The sequence below is a fragment of the Colias philodice genome, chromosome 7 (genome assembly GCF_061535455.1).
Source record: "Colias philodice isolate Cphi_HAF_F1 chromosome 7, ilColPhil1 Martin Lab GWU primary, whole genome shotgun sequence".
NCBI lineage: Eukaryota > Metazoa > Arthropoda > Insecta > Lepidoptera > Pieridae > Colias > Colias philodice.
The window spans coordinates 266,304-292,818 of NC_143092.1; the positions used below are offsets into that span (position 1 = coordinate 266,304).

The 26,515-nt window shown below is 32.9% G+C and overlaps 1 protein-coding gene across 3 annotated transcripts in view; it reads left to right on the forward strand.

The window, feature by feature from the left end:
• Nucleotides 1-26,515, forward strand: part of Vsx2 (Visual system homeobox 2) — a 104,119-nt gene that overhangs the window by 21,516 nt on the left and 56,088 nt on the right. For all 3 annotated transcript variants that reach the window (XM_089697045.1, XM_089697043.1, XM_089697044.1), the window contains exon 2: nucleotides 17,794-17,844. In XM_089697045.1, the coding sequence (XP_089553171.1) occupies nucleotides 17,794-17,844 (51 nt within the window). The remainder of the gene's footprint in view (nucleotides 1-17,793; nucleotides 17,845-26,515) is intronic.

Sequence of the window (26,515 nt, forward strand, 5' to 3'; positions counted from 1 at the left end):
TCAATAATGTAATATTAGGTACTTAAGGTATGTAGTAGAAGTAGTACTGCCTCGTACCTACGTATTTCAATCGCGGTAGAGACGAATGAAATAATCTTATATGGCTATTTTATTTTGTTTTATGATGTTGAATACCTACGTATGGGTTTTCTTATGTGGCTAAAATGTATCTTTCTACGCTTACACAACTTTACTATTCGACATCTTTTGTGAGAAATTAAACGAAAAACAAAGCGAAACGGAAAGCTGAACTAAATTAATATTATCAAATCAAACGAGCCCACTTCTATTAAAATGTCTCAACATAAATAAAAAATAAGGCCAATAATGCATCTTTGTGGATACAATGAACAATGTGTGAGACGTCCATTATTCGATACAATACACCTTTGTAGCAAGGAAGTGGATCCAAAGTAATCCCCTGTAATCCGGGAGGCGTGGCGCTTGTCAAAATATTGTGAAGTATTGTAATTTAATTTATTGTAATTCTAATTGAAGGGTTGAATTATTCAACTGAATATAGGTTGCTAGCTTGCAATGTGTAAATGTTAAATTTTCATCCCCCATTTCACCCCCTAGGGATATTGTCGATTTATGTATCTAAATTGATAGAAATTCAACCAGCAATGTAAAAAGTGAAAACAAAACAGACGGGCAGGACGATTTAAAAAAATGAAAAGCTTTTTGTAACTATACCTAGAGTCTAGACTATTTGTTTGCAGAGAGGAAATAAAAAATTAGGTACATTCCTGTAGATATATAAAGACTAAAGAGAGACAAAGATAAAATTTTATAAATCTATACTAATATTATAAAGCTGAAGAGTTTTTTTGTTTGTTTGAACGCGCTAATATCTTCTGATACTACTCTACTATCCTGGACTACTGGTCCGATTTGAAAAATTCGGTGTTAGATAGCCCTTTTATCGAGGAAGGCAGGCTAAATATCATCACCCTAAGACCAACAGAAACGGAGCAATGCGGGTAAAACCGCAGAGCACAGCTAGTGTACCTAACTATAAAACTATTGAAACCTTTATTCTTCTTGCGAAATGCGAAATTATACAAATTTACGAATTTCTTAAATTATAAAACAAATCAACAAGCTAGTAATTTTTTCAATCAATTTCACGGGCGGCGCTTTAAACCCCAATTTGTTAGTTTTAAAGCATTTTTTGTTTAGTTAAAGTGAAGTGGCGCTTCGGGTGTTTTCACAAGTTTTTTCTCTTTTACGGAAATCTTTGTTTATGCAGGCTACCGTTCAATAATATTGAATACCAATTTTGTGTCATTTAATCGAAAAGATTGTGTTTTTAGGACAATATGTTACACTTTAAGGTTACTTTGAGTGTTGCAAAAACACAATAGCACCGACTTTTCGTGTTACAAGTAGGTAGAATTGAGATTGAAAAAAATTAACAAAGTGCGGTAGACAAAATAAATAAATATTGCCAAAATTTGCAATGTCGGATAAAAAACACTGTAGCCATTCAAAAATATAGTTCAGTATTATATTGAAAGTTACAATTAAATAGATTTATCGGTTTCGGCTCTACAATGCCACAAACAGACATAACAATACACTTTAATCCTACATCATCCTCAAGTCACTATAAAACAGAAAATTTATTAAAATACAAAATCCAATAAAATGCAATTACGCTGCAACCGCATTATCCAACATATGAGTGCAATAAATTAATATCCAATACAAAACAGGGGATAGTTAATTGAAAACGTTCTGTCACTGAGACTTGTAATCCGCGAAGAATGTGACGACACAACCCCACCAGTATAACTTGACCCCTCAAGTTCTTCACCAGACCCTATAGACTGCTAGCGCTTCATACAATCGGGGGCGTGGAGGGTCAAGTTACACTGGTCGGTAGTAATACCGTCTAATACACATAGCTATTTCAATTACTAGCCCTCTAAATTCCACGGGCTAATCCGTTAACAAAAGAGCGCTTATATTTGAAGTCATTTCTGTTTAATTGAAATTTTATTGCAGACTGGAATAAAGCGACTGTAATGCACTGATAGACCGCGTTCAATTAGTTGTGGCTTTTGTTTTGTGAGAGCGCCATCTTTAATTAAGTGTTGCTAAATTAAACAGCATTACTGATAGGTAATTATTATTTAAATAATAGAGCTTGGTCTTTTATATACTTGAAATAAGGGTTTTTTAGTCTGGAAGTCATGTAAAATGATTAGTACCTAAATGATATGTTACTCCTGTGTATATAAGTTCCCTACTACAAGTTATTTTTAAAAAGTTCCAAGCCTATTGTAACCACACACTCATTCTATATGATAAATATGTAAATTGTTTAAAAAATTGTTGAAATCATATTGCAATACACAACCAATTTTCTTCTTAATTTTTTATGAACATTTTTAATAATACATACAAGGTAATAGATATTTTGTTTCTTGTTTTTGTTTTTTGTAAAAGTGCTGCGTAGGCTTCGTAGCGCAAAAAAGAAAATAATTATAATCATTAACATCTTTACATCAACACCTATAAAATAACAAGAATTAGATACTTCATAAGAGTTAAGAAGTTATCTAGGCTTGAAAAAATTGAATCGTTAAACAGACAACCTCGTTATCCATAATAAGTTATAATGATAAAACTTCCAACTCGTTATGAACATTCCTTCGACCCGTAACAAGTTGGAAATCGAGCCCCTTGTACTTAATCTAAGCTGAACTATACTCATTATTCGTTTAATAAGTCCTCAAGTGACGTCATTAGCGGGTTATCCAGTTATCAGGGTCGTTAGAAGCTGTTGGTTGTGGAATTAAGATGCAAGGCACGTACTGCGTTCCGAGTGAGCTACACTGTTCATTTAAATATGCCGGGTTATGCGATTTTTTTGAACGAGTGACCGCCATCTTGGAGATTTTACCGGTAAAATATTAGCTTAAATGTAACAGTAATAAGAAAATAAAATTGATTTAAAATATGGCAAACTTATTATTCAGAATAGTTTCTCAATAAATTTTTTTCCAAAGGTAGGTATTTAGGTACCAAAAACACAGTATAAGCTGCAACGTAGAGCACTGACTTTCAGTCGCTCGTGACTATAGGAGCAAATCATACCAACAAAATATGATTCTTATTTTTACCGTCTGCACAAAAAATATGAAAGGTGTTCGAATATACAGGGTGTCCCACTTTTGGTATACTAAACTCAAAGGAGGTTATAGTTTTGCATACGCTGAGTACGTAAAAAATACTTATAAAATTCCAGACGCATTTTTTTTTCGGATAGATGAATTCTTAAAACTCTATGTGTACACCCGCACACAAGCAACACGCCCAAATTTGCCACCCGCATGTGAGATATCGTTTAAGATGTTTTCATAGACAAAATGCTCACATTAGAGAAGCGGTAAGTATATGGCGGCTGCGCGAAGCTAGAGAAGAAAACATGGATTTTCAGGAAAAATTTAGCAAAAAAATTTTGACGTAATTTTGTTGTTTAAGTATTTTTTACGTGATCAGTGTATGCAAAACTACAAGTCCCTTCGCGCTTAGTATACCAATAGTGGGACACCCTGTATACAATATCAATATAAACCATAACACAATATTTTTTTGAATATTATTTTTATCATATAGGTACAAAAAATTGGAGATATAAATTAAAATACATCTACTTATCCAGTCCTGTATACCTACTTACCAACGTCATTCCTAACATTATTACATTGTTAGATATCTAAATGAGACTTTTAAATTACCAATTATAAAATCAAATATAGTTTTTATTTTAGCTAATACGCAATATGGCCACCCATACCAGGCTCTCCCTTGTTGAGGGCACTCCTGTTAATTAAAGAGTGCCTTTGAGGGAATCCGATACAAATAAACAATAGATCGATAATTAAGACGAACTCCAGTAAGTGGATACGTTCATAGATTCGTTAATTTGCTAACGTTACATGTCAATGTCAATTTAGTTTATAATTAAACGAATCAAAGCTAATGTTTATTTTTGGTGGAATACGATAGTGTTTGGTATTAAAAAGCTTTATACATATAAATATATCCTAACTTGCCTTACTAATAAAATGTTACCCATTTGCTATGCAATGGATTAGTTATTGCAATAACCTGTCTTGTTTTTATGATTGACGTTTCTTGTGAGCAAGAGCAGGACACAGCTATGGTAGAAAATGGTAGAAATTTATCCATTGTTTAACTTTTTATTAGTAAGGCCGTAAATGTATATTATTACCTACCTATTAATTGAATATAATAAAATTATAATACAACTTAATTGTTAAACAGTCGCTCTACATTTTATTATTTACATATTAGAAGACCTTAATGATAATTTAAATCGCAATTATTCCTAGCTAAAAATATTTTCAACGTGAGATAAAATTAATTTGGTACTTACCCATGTAAACTATAGGTAATAAATTTATGGAAAGTCGGGCGCTCCTGATATAAGGAGGGCCTGAAGCATTAGTTTATAAAATAAAGATATCCCTTATTATAATACCTATATGTATTCTACAAACTTTTTACAAGAGAAAGGAAAAAATATTTCAATATTTTACCAACAGTATATTGTTCTACACTAATATCTCTCCTAATTTTACTCAAAAAACGAACACTGCTCTATCGATGTTAAAAATTCTTATAGTATTTGAAAGCTATCTTTACTGCCATCGGATAATTTATTCTCAATACTTTGGCGATGTTCTTTATAGCCAGGAGTCAGGACATCACACCCTCTAATTTATCTAGCAAATGGTTGTCATTGTGAGTCACTTAACGTGTAGGAGTGATCTCAAAAAGTCAGCAGCTCATTATCTCAAGAGTGTATTGTGTGATGCAACCTGACTCCTCGCTATTGATGGGTTGCCATCAGCTGCACGTTACGTTCAAATCTAAGTGAAAAACGTTACAATCGACTTGGTTGTTAAAGTATATTGTCTTCCCTAAAGTAGCTACTTATAAATTGCTAAAATTACGCTACACGAAGTCAAATCTATTCGTATTATAAAAAATACTTTGTCAACCTTAAAATAGAGTGTAAGTTTTGAATGTAATTGAAATTAAAAGTTGCTAGGAATTTTTAACTATGTTGGTGCTGAAGTTAATAATTTTTTTATACGGGTTATGTCAATAGATAATATTTAATCATATTTTAGTTTCAATGAAATCAAATATTTTAAATATTTGAAGGTTCTAATTAACTATTTATATTTTAAATGTAGAGCTGTACAAAGATTTAAAAACGAGAGCTTAATAAATTGTTAAGGTATGAAAAATAGAGATAGCAACAAACAGAATAAACAGCTGGCAAAATTCATTATTTGAATTTGACTAAATAATCATTTTATGATCATGGACGTATAAAAAAAGACGGACGGTATATCGCATAAACATTGAGTGAAGCCTAGTAATGGCGGCGAAACATCCATGTGTGTGTGCCATGTTGCCATGGCAACAGCTGTCCTGTTGACAATGGCGGCTGTATTTTTTTCTATAAATTTTGCCGTAATAATTTTGGCATTAAAACATAAAAAAAATAACTTGCTTCCCTGTGGAATGTAATCCCTCGTGTTTTGTTATTTAAAATTGTACTGTTGCGACACCATTTAACCACGCAAGACGGCATTTTAAATATTTTTTGTGAAACAGTGACGCAGTTAATCAGTCGGTAGTTCACGACGTAATGGCGGCCGACTAGCTTACTATGGTGAGAGTGTGTGCGTGTTTATTGTCTTTACACGATCGCTAGCTTACTATGGTGGCTTCACGTTGTTTGTTCGTAATACGGCGTCCGTCTTTTTTTATACGTCCATGTTTATGATATCATCCCGTGATGAACTAAAAATGAATTTATTTTTGTAATAGATATAAGTAGCGTAGAGCTCTGAAAAGCCAAATTAACATAATGTGATATTAATATAATTTATGAGTTACATCTACGTCCTTAAAATTTAAAGATTTTGTGCATAATTTTATTATTTTCGGTAAAAAGTGAAATCTTTATAGGTTTTGAAGGTTTTGCTGTGGAAAGCTTACTAGTCCATATTTCATCATGTTATTTCAGTACTTTTCAAAACGTAATATATAATTCAAAATAAAACTATATTATTCATATTCAATATAGTATGAACTCTATTATAGTCACGCTACAAAAACCCAGTAAACATGGACACAACCACAACATCAGGCATATTTTCCAAACTATTAAATTTCTCCAAACCTTTCAACGGAACGGACAATGCATACATTTTCCACATAATTGAGGAAGTATTTAACCTTTGTTAACTCGTGAAATTGTAAAAAAAACATCGTCTTAGCTTTCCTTTGTCTAACACGATCTAAATTCGATTCTTTGTTCGCGTTTTTATCTCATCTGAAATTTGATCTTGGTCTACGCAATGTGCCAAATGTACCTACAATAGACTGTGCTAAGTGTTGATAGATCGTTTGACAAGCTGTGTGTTTGTGAATTTGTGGGTACGATTAGTTGTAGGTTATATTTTAATTAATGATTTGTGAAATGTATTGGTTGTTAACGTTAATTAAATTAAGGAATTAAAGACTTTAACACATTATTTCACTATATCATTTAAAGCCAAAGTTTAAAATGTACCTAATGCTAGCGTAAAATAAAAAATAAGGAGAGACATAAACTACTAATAACTAACTTAATTAAATAATTAATCGGCAAAACATTAATTTATTGAAGATCGAACGTATTACACGAACTCTACATGCAGGAAGAAAAACAAATAGTAGAATTTTAAATTTTAATTTATGAGATTAAATGAACAAAATATCATTGGACACTCACATAACTAAAGTTTACAAACTCCTGTACATAAAAAAATAAATAGAAAAATGTCAGTTTTAAACGTCATAAAATATATATATATATACATATCTTCTTCTTATATATAAAAATGAATCGCAAAATGTGTTGGTAAGCGCATAACTCGAGAACGGCTGAACCGATTTCGATAATTCTTTTTTTATTATATTCCTTGAAGTGCGAGGATGGTTCTTACGTAGAGAAAACGTAAACATGTACCACGGGCGAAGCCGGGGCGGACCGCTAGTAAGTTTTAAAAATGAATATTGTATGTAAATTATTTCTTGCTTTAGACATTTATATTTTCAAAATTAAAGTAATTATTTTATAGTTAATAAAAAAAACAAATGTGTAAAGCTTATGAATTGAGCGCATTTAATTTTGAAAATATAAATGTTAATATAAATGCAGTTCTATCAAGAGGTAATACAAAGTAACTATTTATCTAATATGTGCGTTTTCATCACTAGGTAATATTTAAACTTATTCTTATTTATCTATTGTCTAATTATTATTATTACAATTTTCGAAAACAAGTAAAGATTTCATTGTTTATAAGTAAGTGTGCATATTTGTGTGAATTAACTCACAAACTGCTCAACCAATTTTTAATATTCTTACACCAGTAGGTAGCTCAATTAATACTGACTATAAATAGTCAGTATCAATTATTGACCCACACTATTCTAATGATATTAAGTATTTATTTATTTATTTATTTGGTCAACCAACATTTGTTTACAATGATTCCTTAATATAATAATTATTATATAACATATAGTTCTTGCGATAAAGTAACAAATAATTAGAGGTCAACACAGCATGCGCCAATTATACAGAGCTATTCTTAAGAGTATAATACAAAATTATTTTTATTATTAAAAGAATAAGAATTTTTGATTAACAGATGATAGATGATGACAACAATTTAAGGTTTCAATTTTTGTATATCCTTCACTATAGAACGGAGCTTGTTGGGTGTATGGAAGAAGATGTCGATTTTATCACTGTATTTATTGATAATTTTTGATAGTCTGGGTAGTGGGGAGTTGGCCCCGGAAACGGATTTGCGGAGTGGAGGAGCTAAGGGGGTTATTTTAAAGCGGGGATATCTAGCCGGTACACGAATGTTGAATCTTGCTAGTAATTGGGGACAGTTAATTTTATTATTAAAAAGTTTAGAGACGAAAAGTAGATCAATAATGTCTCTTCGATCTTCGAGCGAGTTCATGTTGAAGTAAGTCAGTCGGTCATTATATGAGTGTGGTTTTTTTCTTGGTGTTCCGCAATTATGTAGTAAATGCCATAAAAATCTCTTTTGGATGCGTTCGAGACGTAAAGTGTGTGTGGCGTAGTGTGGCCTCCAGACAGTAGAACAATATTCTAATACACTGCGCACGAGGCTGTTATACAATGTAACTTTAGTTTTATAATTTCTAAATCCTTTGGAGTTCCTCATAATAAAACCCAACATTTTAGAGGCGCGAGCAGTAATATTGTCTATGTGTTGTAAGTATGTTAGTTTGCTATCCAATAAAACACCCAAGTCACGGACCAAGCTTTTTTCTTGAATTTTATGGTCGCCTATACTGTAATTATAGTTTATTGAATTTAATTTCCTTGTGAACCTTATGAAGTTACATTTTTTTGCATTGATCTCCATATCATTTTGGTGGCACCAACTAAGAAAACTATTTAGATCAGATTGTAATTTATATGCATCTTCAATATTTTCTATCACTCTACTAAACTTAATGTCATCAGCATACATAAAGCTATTTGAAAATTTGAAGCATGAGGGTGCATCGTTAATGAATACGTTAAAAAGGATTGGACTTAGGTGGGATCCCTGAGGTACACCGGATGTGATGTAGCGAGGCAGCGAGCTGTAGCCATTAACAACTACAAAAAATGTGCGATCACTCAGGTACGACTCAAACCATTTGAGAAAAGCATGAGATACGCCATATCCGTTTAATTTACTGAGTAGAATATGATGAGGAACGCGATCAAATGCTTTACTCAGGTCTGTGTAGATGGCATCGATTTGCTTATTCGAGTCGAGAGCCTCAGCTATATCTTCGTTGAAGTCAACTAGATTTGTTACGGTGGATCTACCTTGGACGAATCCGTGCTGTCTACAAGTCATGAATTTATTGAAGTGTTCATTGAGATACGGACATAAAAGGGATTCAAATATCTTGGCAAAGATTGGAAGAAGTGAGATGGGCCTATAATTTATTACAAGATTGGAATCATCAGATTTGTGTATCGGTACCACTTTAGATATTTTCCATCGCTCAGGGAAAATTCCTGTGCGAAGAGATGCATTATAAATAATCAAAAGTGGTTTAACCAAGGATTCAGCACAGGACGCCACAAAGTATGGTGCAATATTATCTGAGCCGCTACCTTTGTGAATATTAACAGATCTGAGTTTCTTTAGAAGCATATTATGTTCTATGATCGGAAGAGTTAAAATAATGTTGTTATTATTATTACAGTAACTATTATAATTTGGATCTTTGGAATTTTGGTTAGTGGATGTTGTGTATATAGATTGAAAAAATGTTGAGAAGAGCTCGCAGATTTGGTGTCCGTCTGAGGTAGATACATCTTCGTGGGAAATTGAACTTGGATAACTGCTAGTGCCTCCGCGCTTGGCCTTAATATAGGACCAGAAGTATCTCGGGTTTTCATTTATTTGTGTTTCCAAAGAATTAATATATTTATTGTAACAATCCGTTGCCAAGCGTGTACATCGTGCACTTAAGAGATCCAGTTCGAATGCGTCTAGGGGGTTTTTATATTTTTTAAAGCGGCGTCTTTTGTTAAATTTCTCTTTTAACAGTCTAATAAGTTTACTACTAAACCATGGCGGGTATCGATATTTTTTAGTGTTAATCCGGGGCACATATTTATGGATAACTTGAAGGATTTTCTCGTAAAATATAGTTAGCATCAAGTTCACGTCATCATATTGATTTAAAATATTCCAGTTATATTGAGATAATTCTTGGCGTATCATTGTGTAGTCGGCTTTATAAAAGTTAAATTTAACATTGGATTTATTGTAAGGTAGTTTTTGTTCCGTGGCTAAAGAAATATCAATATCGAGGGCTGGATGATGAGGATCTAAGACACTCAGGGTATTCTGGGCCTGATACACTGAACAAAAAGGTAAGTCGCTAATAACCAGATCAAGAATTCTATTTAATGCATTTACGATATGATTATGTTGCTTAAAACCATTAGCATTAATAAAATCAACGAGTGTTTGACATATTTTAGGGGATAAAACATCATTTGAACCCAACAAACTCCAATCAATAGTACCCAGATTAAAATCCCCTAAGATACATATACTTGCATTAATCTCGAGCACTTTATTACAGTTATCAATAAATAGATCTAACATTTGGGGGTTGACCGGTGGTGACAAATAGACGACACAGATAGCGATTTTATAAGATACATTATTAGATTCATTTACATTAATAACGACCCATAGGTCTTCTAGTGCCGATTCCCAGTGGGAATAGCGTTTCGAGGTGATATCTTTCGAGACAGCTATTAATACCCCTCCACCATCTTTTTTATGTGAGTAACAAGTGTCACTTCTATCCCTTCTGTACACAATATACCTATCGTCAAAAAGCTCGTTATTGGTAATACCACTGTTAAGCCATGTTTCTGTTAATATAACCAAATCATAATCGTTGCAAACTATTTGTCTGTAGAATTCATTTGTTTTGCTTTTTAATCCGCGTGTGTTCTGATAGTAAATTTTGAGAGACCCGAATTTTATTTGTGATTATTACCATTAACTTGCTTCATATTGACGTGAAATTATTCTAATTTATCTAAGACCTGTTTTGAGGTGACTAGTATATAACCAGACTCTTCATTTTTGCGTAAAAATATCCGCCCATTACGTACCCATACAAATCTATAGCCCAGATTTTTCGCTTTAATCCTCGTTGCAGCATGTAGAAGCTTATTGGCTGGAGACAGATGTTCGCTGATGTATATCGGAGTTGGTTTTCCAGGAATTTTCAGGTCAGAGCTATTGAGCTTGTTCTGGGGATTTTTTTTGTTGTGAGAGGCTACTGCGGCAAGGAGGTGGTCGCGTAATCTGGGAGACGCGAGTTGTAGCACTATGGAACGTGGGCGTGTGTTGGTTCTATCCTTTTTCGCTGTACGAGTGCAGTTAAGAACATCTTTCTCATTTAACTCATACCCCACTCGTTTTCCGAGATCCATTATAATTTGCATCAGATTTTCGTTTTTGTGTTCAGGAACACACTGGATTTCACAGTTATTTTGACGAATATATTGTTCAATTTGGTTACTACGAGAAAGCAGGTCATTTAAAGCGCATTTGAGGTTTTCATTCTCTTTTTCCAAGAATATTAACTTCGTTCTACTTACTTCATGCTCTTTCTTTATTTCCTCAAACTCGGAATTAATAAAAGTCATAGAATCAGAGAAAACCCTCAATTCTTCGCGAATAGGTTTGAGTTCTTTGTTAAGAGTCTTTAAAAAGTCTTCGTGTATTTTAGTTAGAAAATTATTGAGAGTGTCTTGGAGTACTTCTTGCACCACCTCCCGGACATCGTCGCGTGAGATAGGCATCAGATTTATATGCATAGGCGGAGAGTTAAGAGCTTGTCTTTTACTTCCTCTCGTGGTGGTGATATTATTTCTTATCGGAGTATTATCATTTTTTATTGTTTTAGGCTCAGAACAAACACATTCCGGACAATACCAGTTAGCCCGAGTCTCTGCAGCAAGGCTTGTATTTTCGAGTGAAATACAGGCGTTGTGATATTTCTTTTTGCATTTTAAACATAAAATAAAATCATCAGATGGTTCTTTCTCATTCTCAGTGTAGTGTATCTATGAAATAGATATATACATTGTCTCACGTACACCAGTGGTGGGGACAGCTTATAGCTGTCATTAGTCAGTCGACGGCCGATGCCGGACTGGAATGGACGTGTTCCCGCACTATTGAGTGTAGTGGTGAGCCAGTGCAATTCTACATATATACGTACTGTAAGCACAGTACAAGTGGCGACGAGGTAAAAGGTCAGTGTTACAATATTATAAAGAGTACGCGTGCAATAAAAAGTTTTAAGAAATTTAATAAAAAAGGGAGAGGGTATGTAGTAACATACCAGAATTCATTTTGAAATGTTAAAGACAGAATAACTATTACGTCCGTTGGTTCATATTAAATACAAATGCAATTTCAATCTTATCCAAAATCCTTCACAAGTTAAAATAGAACGACAAAATAAAAATAAAATCTTTCGAATTTTAATCTAGTAAGTAATTAGAATACGCAGTTATTTTTGTTTGAATAATTTATTGAATATAATATAATATAATTTATTGAATTTAAGTAATTTATTTTCAAGACATCCTGTGAGCATAATATAATGTAATCAGGAGAGGTTAAACTTCTTGTTATTTTGAGTTAATTATATGGTCACACACTCACATTGAGGAAACCTAGTTTAGAGGCTTCTGTGATAATAGATATTTAATGACTAATTACCGTGTTTAGGTTGTTGGTAAATAATTACTCACTCACTATTTAATTTCGCTTATTTGTTCCACTCAGAAGGAGAAAAAATAAGTATATACTTACTATGTACACACTGAATTCATAATACACTTATTAGAAATTAAACAATAAATGCTGATAAAAACAAATAGACAAGGAATAAGAACGAACGATTTTAAATTTAAACAGAATTAAACTGTATTGAAACATTTTAGAACTACCCGCACAATAATGAATATTTTAGCCGCAGAACGCATACAACGCTTATACTGCGACTCGTTAAATGCGAATATAAATATGAAATAAAATATTTGAAATACTTGTTTGAGTAATATATACATAATATTATAAAAATGCATACACTAAAATACTGTGTGTTAGCCACACCTAGTTTTATTATATTATTCAAGTGGCAAACTATTTAAGTGTCTTAACGTTTTCACGACTGCTACTTATCTGTAACTAATTTCGTTAAATTAGAAATTGGAAATAAATATTTAAAATGTCGTTAGACTATAAATAGATTGGGTAAATTAATATATATCCATGTTTGTTTAATGCATAAAAAGCCACAATATAAATACAAGTGGTAACCTGTAGTAATTACCAAGATGTGACAAAGTATTATGGACTCGCAACCGCCATGGTTATAATTTTATATTATTATGACATTACATGTAAATTGGGCGGCTAAGCGTGGGACGACCTCCCACAAGATGGACAGACGACCTGGTTCGAGTGGCTGGGAGTCACTGGATGCAGGCCGTCCAGCAGTGGACGTTCCACGGCTGAAACGACGACGACGAGTAAACTCGTTTGAATTTCATATTCTATTTGAAATGAAAATAGATGGACTTCCATTAAATTGGAGGTATTGACTTCCATTAAATTGGAAGTATGGACTTCCATTAAATTGGTAGTATGGACTTCCTTTAAATAGGAGGTAGGGACTTCCTTTGAATAGGAGGTATGGATTCCCTATATATAGGAGGTATGAAAGAAAGAAAGAAAGAAGACTTCCTTTAAATAGGAGGTAGGGACTTCCTTTGAATAGGAGGTATTGATTCCCTATATATAGGAGGTATGAAAGAAAGAAAGAAAGATGACTTCCTTTAAATAGGAGGTAGGGACTTCCTTTGAATAGGAGGTATTGATTCCCTATAAATAGGAGGTATAGATTCCCTATAAATAGGAGGTGTTGATTCCCTATAAATAGGAGGTATGGACTTCCTTTAAATAGGAGGTAGTGACTTCCCTTAAATAGGAAGTATTGATTTCCTTTAAATAGGAGGTATCGATTTCCTTTTAAAAGGAGGTATGGATTTCCTTTGAATAGGAGAAATTGACATTCCTTAAATGGGAGGTGTGCCATCGGGACGAGGCTACTTTACATTCGAACGTTTTCAATGGGAAAATGTATCCAACAGTAATTCTACGTGTTACTCTTTGGTTGGTGCCAAAGGTAAGGTGTCCACTGTCGAGGTCGACAAGTGCCAGCAGGCCGGCAACTTCACTTTGCGCAGCATGGATGGCGCTGCCGCTCTCACCACCGCTTCGAACGCCATGTCATCGCGTCGTGCACCGCAGGAGTCGAGCTTCGAGCGTCATGCATCGAGTATCATTCGTTGATACGCAACACGATATCCTAGGTACCGTGACATCACATCTGGGTCCGCGACACCATGCCTGGTGTCCGCTACCACGTCAAGCAACGTGTCAACACATCCAGCCGGTGCTCATCGGAATCCAGGGTGACGTATAACTGGGTGACTGGTACCAAACTAATCTGTATTGCAATCATTCACATAAAACGGTCAGTAGATAATATAATTTCACATTGAGTGTGCAATTAGAAAATAAAGTAAGTTTTCAAACTGTAGTAACTTCACAATGATGCGATGGTAATACTGAACAGATTTTGTTGTAGGTTGTAACGTACAAAACCAGTGTGTAGTTAAATCTTATTACATTAAATTTAACCCAACGTTTTACGTAGTTATATAATTATTATCTCGTGTGATATTACTAGTATTTCACGTAGTTTGGAACCTACTGATGATCTACATCAGTAATTCATGATACATATTTCAAAAAAATAAATCCTGTGGCGTAAGCACGTCTTTCATATTAATTGCACGAAAAAAAGGAGGAATAAATACTCAAATTATGACCAGATATCAGAATAAACTATATTAGCAACGTGTAAAGTTTATACTGCAAAAATAGTTTAAATTCTAGAAGTATTACAATCTACCTTCATAAATACCAGACAGTTTTAAACATCTACCTATAAATATATTGCAGACAGGGTTGATAAATTACTTACACACTTACTTACTTATTAATTATTGACATCATATTGGACATGCATTTGCAATAATAATATTATAAGAGTAATTTCGTTATGTATCGAAATAACACTAGTGACATACCTACCTAATATTGTTTAATGTAATTTAAAATATAAATAATTTCTCGTTCAACTACGAGTGAAAGGATTAAGAATCTTATAACTTGTATATAGTGTATATAGGTAATATATTTGTAATTACATTCCGCAAATAATGATGATAATATGAATTTAAATATACCTTAACGGTTTTGTAGTTAGCAAGTTAACACTAGCAACGAAAGTCATTGAATTGAACGTAAACGGTAAACATTCACTTGTCCATATATTATAATGAAAAACCATTTGCGAATTATTTTGAATTGATTTCTTGACTACCCACGTTAGTACGTAGGTACTAGTCGACAGATCTTACCCTTGACAAATCGAAATGACATGCTATGCAAAGACAGCTTTATAACTACTTGAATAAAGATGAAAAGTAATGCGTTAAGTACATAGTTGCATCAAGAGATTTAATAAGTTTTTCGTAACTTTTGATTAAGGCGTGATTTCCATTTGACTTTAATGTATACTTAATGAAAAAACGTGATGTACAGTGCCTAATTGACTATGAAAAAGAGGCAGGTTTAATTTAATCGAATAGAAGGTAAATCGAAACACTTAATACTCGCATATTTTAATACTTTCTTATTTACGCAGTTCATAATAAAATGTAACAGATAATTACGTGTTTAGATAAGCAGCTGACATAACGTAGATCCTATGGTTAGAATACGTATCTTGAATTGGTTTTTGAAGGTTGTTCATTTATTGTATTGTTTAAGGTAATTTAGAATTCAAACAAAAGGTACTTAGATCTCAAGAATGTTTGGGTCTGTTGAAGATTAAGATATTTAGATTGTTTACACAAAAAATACAAAAATAGCACGGTTATTGGCATATACATAATACATAATAGTATTATCGTCAGATAAAGTCAATTGGTTTAAAGGAGAAACTGAACACGTTTTTAGTAGGTAATTGTGTAGCTTTAGAATTCAGAACGCAAATCCTAAACATTGAGACATTTGCAGTTTGAGTAATAATCAATATAAACATGTAGCATTGAATTTGGTGGTGTACACTCATCAGTACGGAATCTTGGCCACTTACAAATTTGCTGATATTAAAAAAAAAAAAAAAATAAGAATAAGAATAAAGTTAATAAGTTTGAAGATATGCAGATACTTTAAACTTAGGTTAGGTAGTAAAAACATGAAGTTCAATAATAAGTTTTGTACTATTTTTTGAGCAAGCCAAAATTTGTAAATTTAGATAACAATGTCATATTTTCTATAATTGTCAAAAAGGAGATTGCCCAAGTGACTATGGCACTTGGTATCGCAATCAAACTTGTTGTGTCAAGATGAAATATAGCTCAATTTGAAGTTTGATGTTGGTACTTTTAGAAACGATTAAAGTTTTCTTTAAAAAAATAATTTATCGAGTTTAAACTAACGATGAACGTTAAGTTTTACATTTATTACATAGGTAATATTTTGATTTACAAGACAAATGTGAAAAGTGAATCGTAATAAACATTATTTCAAAAGAACGTCAAACAATGCGTCGAACACATTCATTCAACATTCATTTCAAATAGATACTATGACATATGACGCAGGATGCTTGCTAGAGAGATAGATATATGTGTCAAAACAAAAACTTTTACTTTTATTTCTATTTATTCGGTATTATTTAGACTTAATATTGATACATATGATCATTGTAAATGCAAATAGGAATTAACAATATCGCGAATACGTGGCACAACTAAAATTTTGCCGATGCCACCCGTGGTCATTCTCCTTTGTTGAACTGTCGAATACTACAAAATGTCTAATCATTTTGAAGGACAGACGCTGTTTATAAAATGTTGGATAATGTTATACACTTCTATACAATATTCGTTTGAAAATAGAAAAAAAAAATTTTTTTGAAAAGGAAGGGCAGGGGTGGAAGCTAGTACGGAATGAGTTTATCAAGTATCAAACGAGTAGGTTTGATAAGTATGTTCTGATTTTAAGAGTTCTTCATTAACTTAGGTTTCAAAGTTCTATTGGGAATTATTGATTAATAACTTGATAACTGTATAATTCTATAATTTTTCATTATGTGATTATTTGGAGCGAAAATTAATTAATTTTGAAAAAGGAAGGGATGTAGTGTATCTATGAAATAGATATATACATTGTCTCACGTACACCAGTGGTGGGGACAGCTTATAGCTGTCATTAGTCAGTCGACGGCCGATGCCGGACTGGAATGGACGTGTTCCCGCACTATTGAGTGTAGTGGTGAGCCAGTGCAATTCTACATATATACGTACTGTAAGCACAGTACACTCAGGTTTGCAGCATCCCCATGTAATCTTATCCATTTCAATAACAAAGATGAACAGTAATAAATACTGCTAAATAAATATATGTATTCAATGTATTGAATGAATTCCGAGCCAAAAAGTAATATGTTTTAAAACTTTTAAGTAATAATCACCCAGTTTAGTGCCGCCTTCGAAAAATGCAAATGCAAATGTTGGTGCGAAGAACGGCGTAAGCGCCGTGCAGATGGTGTCGCTTACGCGTTTTTATGAGTCGCTCCTTACGACATGCAGGATTAATGATTTTGTCAAGTTTTATTTTCGTTATTGCTTTAAATCACTTGTTAAATTGTTCAAATCATGGAAAGCACAACACAATTATGTCACAGTTTGCTTGCTTTATGTTATAGGCAGAAAACACTTTGGATAAATTCACTTTTTACACGTAAATAGCAATAAAAATCGTAAGAGTATTTACTAAGGATGTTCACTCTGTAGGGTACTTATAACATTATGTGTGTATATATACTTATAGTATTGAAATTGTTTTAACTGTATGTGTACTTTAATCAAAGACAAAGATACATCTTAATGTAACTGAAAGCCGCCCCTAGCAAATTAAGATTCCTGTAACAAATTGTAACTGAATGCAATTCTTGCAGGGTTCCCGCAAATCAAGTCTCCCTACAGTCCCTCGCAGACGCACCTCTCAGGTCAGTGGTTGTTTTTATTAATTACGGTAATTTAATTATTGGATGATTGTAATTTGGAATGTGCCTTAGTAACAGTTTAGTTATGTTTCGTTATTGAAAGTTATTGTGCCTTGGTAAGTAACGGTTTAAGTTAATTAAGTTTATTTGTTAATTGTAGTAATTCTGTGTGCTTTTTGTTTGATGATTTTGTTGTGTTATGCAATGTAAACAGGTAAGTCTATAAGTTACTAGCGGTCCGCCCCGGCTTCGCCCGTGGTACATATGAAAAATAGATGTTGGCCGATTCTCAGACTTACCCGATATGCACAGAAAATTTCACGAGAATCGGTCCACCCGTTTCGGAGGAGTATGCAGACTAACATTGTGACACGAGAATTTTATATATAAGATATTATGTAACAAAATCAAACGTATTGGAGTATGTTCGTAAGTATTTCTTCTTGTAATAAACGTCAAGTCGTGCAATACGTTTAATTAATTAACCATCATAGAAAATTATTGTAAAACTTTCCTAGGTAGGTACATAAACGTACATAAATTTAAAATAAACTTAAGTAGCCTTAGCTTAAAAATTTCATCAAATTTATTGGATGAGAAGATTTATAAATAAAACCATCCATCGCATACAAACAGTAGGTACCTAGGTACCTAGTACTTATTTTTGTTGTTTCTTATATCTTGTATTTATTATTACAACTCCGTGGAAGGTTTTAGGTACCTAGTAGTTACAATCACATAAAAGTCTATACGATTTTTTTTTTGGAAATTAGACAGACAATCGGAAGTAAATACGAAGCTTTAAATTTAAGAACAAAAAAATTGGTTGTCTGTAAAGTCGGTTTACTGACGACAGTTGAACGTGACAACGTCCGATTGTGCTTCTTTGTCGCTCGTTCCGTGCTCTCGCTTGCACTTCAAGCCTTACATGGAACGCCTCAGAGCGAGGTAACGCCGCATGAGTCATGTTTTTTCGTGCGTGCAGCCGGCTCTATTGAATTATAAGACGTTGTCACGTCAAAAATGCACATAATTTAGCAGACTACTGTATCTGCTAAATGATAGTAGCCAGCTTAAGTAGCATGTTCCTTTATCTAACCGAATCAAATTACAAATTCAAACTCAAACATTTATTCACTCAAAATATAATTTAAAATTTACCATCGGTTCGAAAAGCAGATTCTTCAGAGAAGATCCGGCAAGAATTGCTCGTTGCGAAATTTTCATATGATAAAATTTCATCCCCTATTTTATCCCCTTGGAGGTAGAATTTAACAAAATTATTTCTTAGCGGATGCTTAAAATATAGTGGCCATCTGCAAGCTAGATTTGACCACACATTGATCCTGTGTTTCTTAGGCATCATAATATTCAATTTTCATCATCCATTCACATTCATTCATATTAAGCTCCAACTCCAAAATAACTTATTTAAGTTACAATAAGCTCTCTGAACTAGTATTTTATTCGGATCTTGATTCTAACAATTTATTTATTTGCTTAAGTATGTTTTAAATACCTAATCACAACATTTCATAGACTTAAACAAGGGTTTATTTTGCCACATTTTGTAACTGGATATAGAGACTAACTAAATTTCTGTAACTTCAATATTTGCTAGTCTTCAAAATCAGTAGTATGTAGGCTACCTATCTACAGTCTTAATAAACGCATGCCTTAATATGAGCCAGCTAAGAGCGGATTCCTATCCAGGAACTAATATTGAACAATACACGGTACTGATTTAGGAAAGTGGCTCGAGGTGGTGTGGGGGGGCGACCCCCCGTTCCCCTCGCCCCTCACCCCGCCCGCCTCACTCCTCGCCCCTTTGTCTTAGCGATACGCCAAACAGCAAACGTCACGGCGCAGGCCCACAGCCAATATCATAAATCAAACCCTCACTTCCGATATTGAACCCTGATTTGCAGCTAATAGAGGCGTTTCTCGCTAGAGTGGTGTTACAATATTTTTAGAGGCAATTCGCTTAGGTGGGATGTGAGGATCCTGTTGGATGCAAATTAGAGGTTATAGTTCCGGCGCTCGAATTACGTCATTAGGTTTTGATATGGCTTTGCTTTTTAATGCTACGATATTTTACCGCGTTTGTTTTGCCTTGAAGTGTTTTTCAGTACCTTTTTCATTTTTATGTTGTTCTAGTTTTATGTAGGGGTACAGAGAGTACGTATAGGTATTTAGTTTCCCGCGCTCGCCATCGATTTGCGGCAGAAAATTCTGGAATGTCTACGTTGGCTTATTTCACATGTGTTTTGCAACCCTTGTGTGGTTTATGAAAAGCAACCTGACTAGCGAGGGCTCGGCAGCCATTTGTAAAAAATTGCCGCCATTTCTACGCGGGAATTTCATATTTGGAACGCCGCGGGGAGGAATTCAGAATTGACATTTCCAACAACATGGCCGCGCTTTTTATTGTTCCTAAAACAATGAAACCCGATGCTCGTTTCGGTTGCTATTGTTTAGAAAGACGCCATTTTTAATTTGGAAATTATGGTGTCAGCGCTATTTATATAATTATACACTCTGAATATATAAAATGTCAAGTGTAGAGACCAGAGACTAAAGACGTAAGAAATTTGAACATAAAATTAAGTAGGTACCTACAGACATGGACGTATAAAAAAAGACGGACGCCGTATTACGAACAAACAACGTGAAGCCACCATAGTAAGCTAGCGATCGTGTAAAGACAATAAACACGCACACACTCTCACCATAGTAAGCTAGTCGGCCGCCATTACGTCGTGAACTACCGACTGGTTAACTGCGTCACTGTTTCACAAAAAATATTTAAAATGCCGTCTTGCGTGGTTAAATGGTGTCGCAACAGTACAATTTTAAATAACAAAACACAAGGGATTACATTCCACAGGGAAGCAAGTTATTTCTTTTATGTTTTAATGACAAAATTATTACGGCAAAATTTATAGAAAAAAATACAGCCGCCATTGTCATCAACACAGCTGTTGCCATGGCAACATGGCACACACACATGGATGTTTCGCCGCCATTACTAGGCTTCACTCAATGTTTAGGCGATATACCGTCCGTCTTTTTTTATACGTCCATGCCTACAGATAATAAAAAAATATACTACTAAATTTACACAAAACAGCTACAAATTTGGTGGTTTGACTTGAATAAAGCTTACTATTCATGGAACAACCCGTGACAGAACTCAATTAGTTTTAATTAATTTAAGTTGAAGTGGTCTACACTCGCGCCGTCGAAAACATGTTTAATAGTACAAATAAGTTACTTGTAGGACCAAAAAGTATTACACTAATAAATCATTAATTTTCTAACTATGAATCTAGCTGAACTTTTTGACTTGATAAATTATATTTGAATTATGAGTATAATATATATCTAGGCTCTGGTAACTAATAGGTAAATTTTCTCAAATTATACCTTCATAAGAGAAAATTTAGTTAATTTCAAAGAATTAATTATTAAATAAAAAATGTAGAGACTTTGTAAACGTAACTGTTTCTTTAATAATCATAGTTTTCGTATTCTTGTTTCCTATATAAATAGACATTAATATAGAAAATCATATAAAATTAGCCAGCTAGTCGGGTAGTTACGTATACACTATACAGCGTATCTTTAGGTTGTTGACCGTCTCGTCGCCATGTGTTAGTGCACACCATATTGTATTTAAATGGATTTTACGAATGTTTAAATTACATTAATGAATTGTCTTCTAGTAGGTAGTAGGTACCATTGGAGACGATACTGCGAAGACATAATATTATCGACATCTAAAATAACTTTATGCAAGAGGACTATTTTCATTTTATTTTTAATTTACTCTGCAACTACTTATTCTTTATATCTTAGAAAAAAAAACCTCACTCTGCAAAATTTATTCTTTCATCTGTATGAACTCTTCTAAAATGTTATACTTTTATTAATTAGGAAAGCTCTACTTCTCAAGCTTTAATTCATTTCTTTATTTACTCAGTTTATTAATATCCATTTACCCATATCTATTTACCCAAAAAAATTCTAGACATATTGTGTAACAACCTCACACAATTCTTAAAAAAATGTGTGCGTGTACTAGTGTACACACGTAAGAAGTGAAACTTCTTTATGACCTTATTTTTCAAAAAATAATTTATGCAATTTTACAGAAATACGTCGAATCAAGATGGCGCGTAACGGAAAAATGTCACGCGTAACGATAAAGTGTTACATTAAATTTTTTTCCAACCCCGAAAAAGAAGTTTCACTTCAAAAACTTTCAAACGTTTGCTCCAAATTCACACACAAACATCCTATATTTAGACACCGTAAACTTATACATTGCACGGGATATAAATAAAAAATGTCGCCCAAAAAATAACAGTTCCGTTCGAGGGTTCGAGGTGTCAACATGAAGGTTTCCACACTTAGTTAATATAGATATTATTAACTGCTACAAGGTTATCAGTTACTGTAACATTTGCGGTCCTCCCACCTCCAACAAAGAAACAAATCAACTCTATTCCCTTGTGATAGAGGGTATATTTGAATGTGGTATGTGGTCGGTGTCGAATATCTTGCGAGATGTTGTCTCGGCTAAGTGGTTCTGTAACAATAACAACTATTGCGACGAAAGTATCGGATTTAGTTCGGCGCCGTTTGATTTTGCGTTTCAGTTTTTTTCGTGTTAATGAAGTAGCTTTTTGGCTTGGAAATTTGTAAAGTAGAAAATCATAATTTTGTAAATCTTCAATCAGAAGTATTTTGTTATATGTGGAATAGGTAGTTGAATAATCTTAACGAATTCGATAAAGCCGTGTATTTACAGAGAAATAATGTTCATATTATTCAACAAAAAAATTTTAAACGTGCTTATGGTTGTCCTTATTTTTTCCTTTATCAAATCTTAGCAATCAATTTAGATGGATTTTATCATGTTATGTTCGTTTATAATCGAAACACCAGCCATAGTTTTCAAGTTAAAGCTTAAATTACCTATTTATAAAAAGATTTTTGTATAAATAACAAACAGGCAAGAAATAAAACCTAGACATTCATTAGTAAAAAAAAAGAAATGGTAGAGTAGAGCAAAGCATATAGAGCAAAGTTCTACGAACAGTCGTAATCACTCTGATATGAATGTTTAGGAGCAGAAAATTCAAGTTCATTCAACTTTGAAACTTACCTCTACAATTCTAATACTCTTCAATGAAATTATGATAAACATCCATATTATTGACTAATATTTTAATAAAAAATAATCAATAAATTAACGATTTTAGCACATTTCGAAACATCTACGACACAACCGCGCAATAGAGTATCTACGCGCGTAGCAACTTCGAGATTGATTTATAGAAACTTCTGTTCGACAACCCTACTGGTATCATACATTTTCTTATTTGCAGAATAATCAAGAATACTAAAATTAAGCGTATTTTCCAATCAACTGAATCAAATGGCCAATATTTGTCGATTGATCTCCAGTTAGTGCTCGAGGAACTTGGAATGAATTGAATGTCAAAGTAAGCGTTTCTAAAAACGTGCTAATAAGCAAAATTGTGTGCAAACAATCTCCCCTAGCTGTGTAAGTGATATACTAAGCAAACCGAGAAACAAGTGTCAGGCAAATATACTAAATTGTCATCGAAAGGTCTACTATTTCTCTGGCATCTGCTCTTTCACACGCTCCAGAAATACTCTATAACATTTATAATTTATTATAAATTTGTTAATTTTATATGTTCTTCGATGCAGCAATTAGTGCATCTATCGTAATACGCCTTTAAAGACGAAGATACATTGTATTTTCGTAAAAAAATAATACAAATGAAGTAAATCTGCATGCTCTACACCATACTAAGGTCGACCTATCCATGCGCTTCGATATATTTTGATTTTAAGTATAACTTTAATTAAAAATTCACACTATTTATGTATATTAATAATAAGGGATTATTGTTTACATTACTGAGCAGAAAATTCTTATATTTACATTAATTTTAATAGTAAAATAAGGAAACTGTAAGGGCTGAACATTGCTGAAGATCGTGTTTTAGATTTTATCTCTATTGCCTATTTTGGAAGTTTTACGTGAAAAATAATTTAATTTTTGGATATTTTGAGACGTTGTTATAATGTATTTATATTATTATCTATTTTATTGTTTCATTTAATTATAATTTAATTAAATACATAGTATCAAAATAAGTGTCTCAGAAGGCGAAATGTAAAGTTAATCTCGTTTTGTCTTAAGGTCGAGCATAATATTATTCTGACTTTCTAGTCAAAGTTGTAAAGGTGACATGTCAGAAATATTAAAATATTATCAATACTTCAATTTCCAAATTATTTAATATTATTTCAAAATCGTCGATTTCTCTTATTTATTTATTTATTTCATAATAACAAGTAATTAACAGGTTTTACCCCAAAGCATTACAAAATATTAAAATACAATACATACTTTTCATTAATTATCGACTTAAGAATTTAAAAACATTCGATTTATACACATGTAAGTAAGGACGTATTAAATATTAATCATGTTTATTTAATTTTGGTGTTTTATACTGTAGTAAAACTTATTTATTTATATTTCTATTTTTTTGGATATCATTACATGGAATGAAGGTGCAATCAGTGGAAAGAGGGATTGTATTATTATAATAATAATCTACATTCGTTTTAAAATGAATGACTATTACATTTACTTATATCAGGTAGCTATTGAGCTATTATAGTGTGTAATAACAACATATTAAAGCTATATATTGTATCCACACTCTATAGATAAAAGCAATCATCAAAATAAAGTGTATTATCGTTTCAAGTATTCCTTGCACATACTCTATCAAAATATTTCTCAAATTAAAATCACAGTAAAAACATATCCAGTTAACGAATAGTTTTGCTAGTTAAATTATGTACCAAAAAAACTCATTTAAAGAGATAAGTAGGTACATATTGTAATTTATTTTAATAGTAATATTGATTGACAGCGCTATAACATTTCTTTTTTTTTTCAACAAATAAGATAGATACTTTATATTTTTTTATTTCATAAATACTTTACAGATCTATAAAATATAACGGGATTATTTTATTAATTCTGTGATGTGAACAATAATATTTTACGATTAGACCAGCCTCCCCTCGCTCCCTCGGTTTAACGAACCTGCGCACTTGACACGCAATCATCGACCTTATTACCACTCAATAGGGCTGTTCAAATGTGGCAGGCTTTTGGGAGTATTAACGCCTCATTAGCAATTATAATCGAGGTGTGAGTGCCTCATTACAACGTCAGGAAGTAATACGAATGCGTGACGGTGTCGATACGATGTTCTGAAAAGTAAGGTTGTCGTACGATATTTTGGATATAGAATCAATTGAAGTTTAAGTGCTGTCATAAGAATACGATTAAGGTTTTTTTCATAGTTAAATTGTTGGAATATACCTATTACCTAGGTTAAAATGTTTTTCTTTATGAAGGATTTTTCACAAATATTGGTTGCAACGCCATCTAGTTTTGAACCAGGTTAACTCGATCATTTTACATTCAATTTTTTCATTCAACATTTTCCATTCAATAAAAATATATTGTCTTAATATATTTAATATTTTTAAAAGACAAGTACCTACACAAACTGATTAACCCTGGTACCTAGTGCAACTATTTTTTGTAATAAATCGGAAATTCATAGCATTTTCTAATAAAATTTACAAGAAAACAATCTTACCTCAAATATTGAGTTTTAGTCAGTCATTTTCAATTTTTGTTAATTTCAAATATAAGAAATGAAACACATTCCATAGTATGTAGGTATAGTTATCTCAAAATAACAATGTAGAGTAGGTATAGAAACTTGTTTTCAATTTCCAAGTTTTAATTCCAAGTGTAGATAATAAAAAATTTAGTTCGTGATAGGTACATAGGTAAGTGGTTAAACTTTTTTGGAATGATTAAAATATTCCTCATGACATGATAAAGTTGTACACCTTCGTACCTATGTCAAAAAATGAGCCAAGTATTTTGTATACTGTTAATTGTATCGCATCGCAATGTGTTAGTCACAGGCTTCAGCTTATTAGTGTTAGATTAAAAGCCACAAAGGCGAGACAGAGGTAAACATGTGATACATGGAGGGCGCCTCCCCATGGCGGCCTCTTAAGGAAAATTTACAATTGAAAGTCGAAACCTCTTTAGATTTGAATAAATCTTGTTGTAGTTTATGGTTATTATATACTTAGGTATGTAATCTATACTTATAATAAATCTGTAGAGAGGCCAATTCTGTACATGAAATATATTTAAAAAAATACTATGAAGGGGTGATAAGGGATCGCTACTGACGCCAAAAATGCAATCAGTAAAATTTTTGTCTGTCTGTCTGTCTGTCTGTCTGTCTGTCTGTCTGTATATTCGTTATAGAAACAAAAACTACACGACGGATTTTAACGAAATTTGGCACAATTATTCTTCATACTCCTGGGCAGGTTATAGTAAAAGAATCATGTAAATCGGTGTAGAAACACCAAAGTTATACATGAAATACGCTATAAGTCATCGCGCGTGAATTACATGCCATAAGGATTATTTTTGTGTATCAGTTGCCGCGTTCGACGCGCTTCGCGGCGGGAGCTATAAAAAGGCGGCGGGTCCGCACCCGTTTCGCGTTGTCACGGC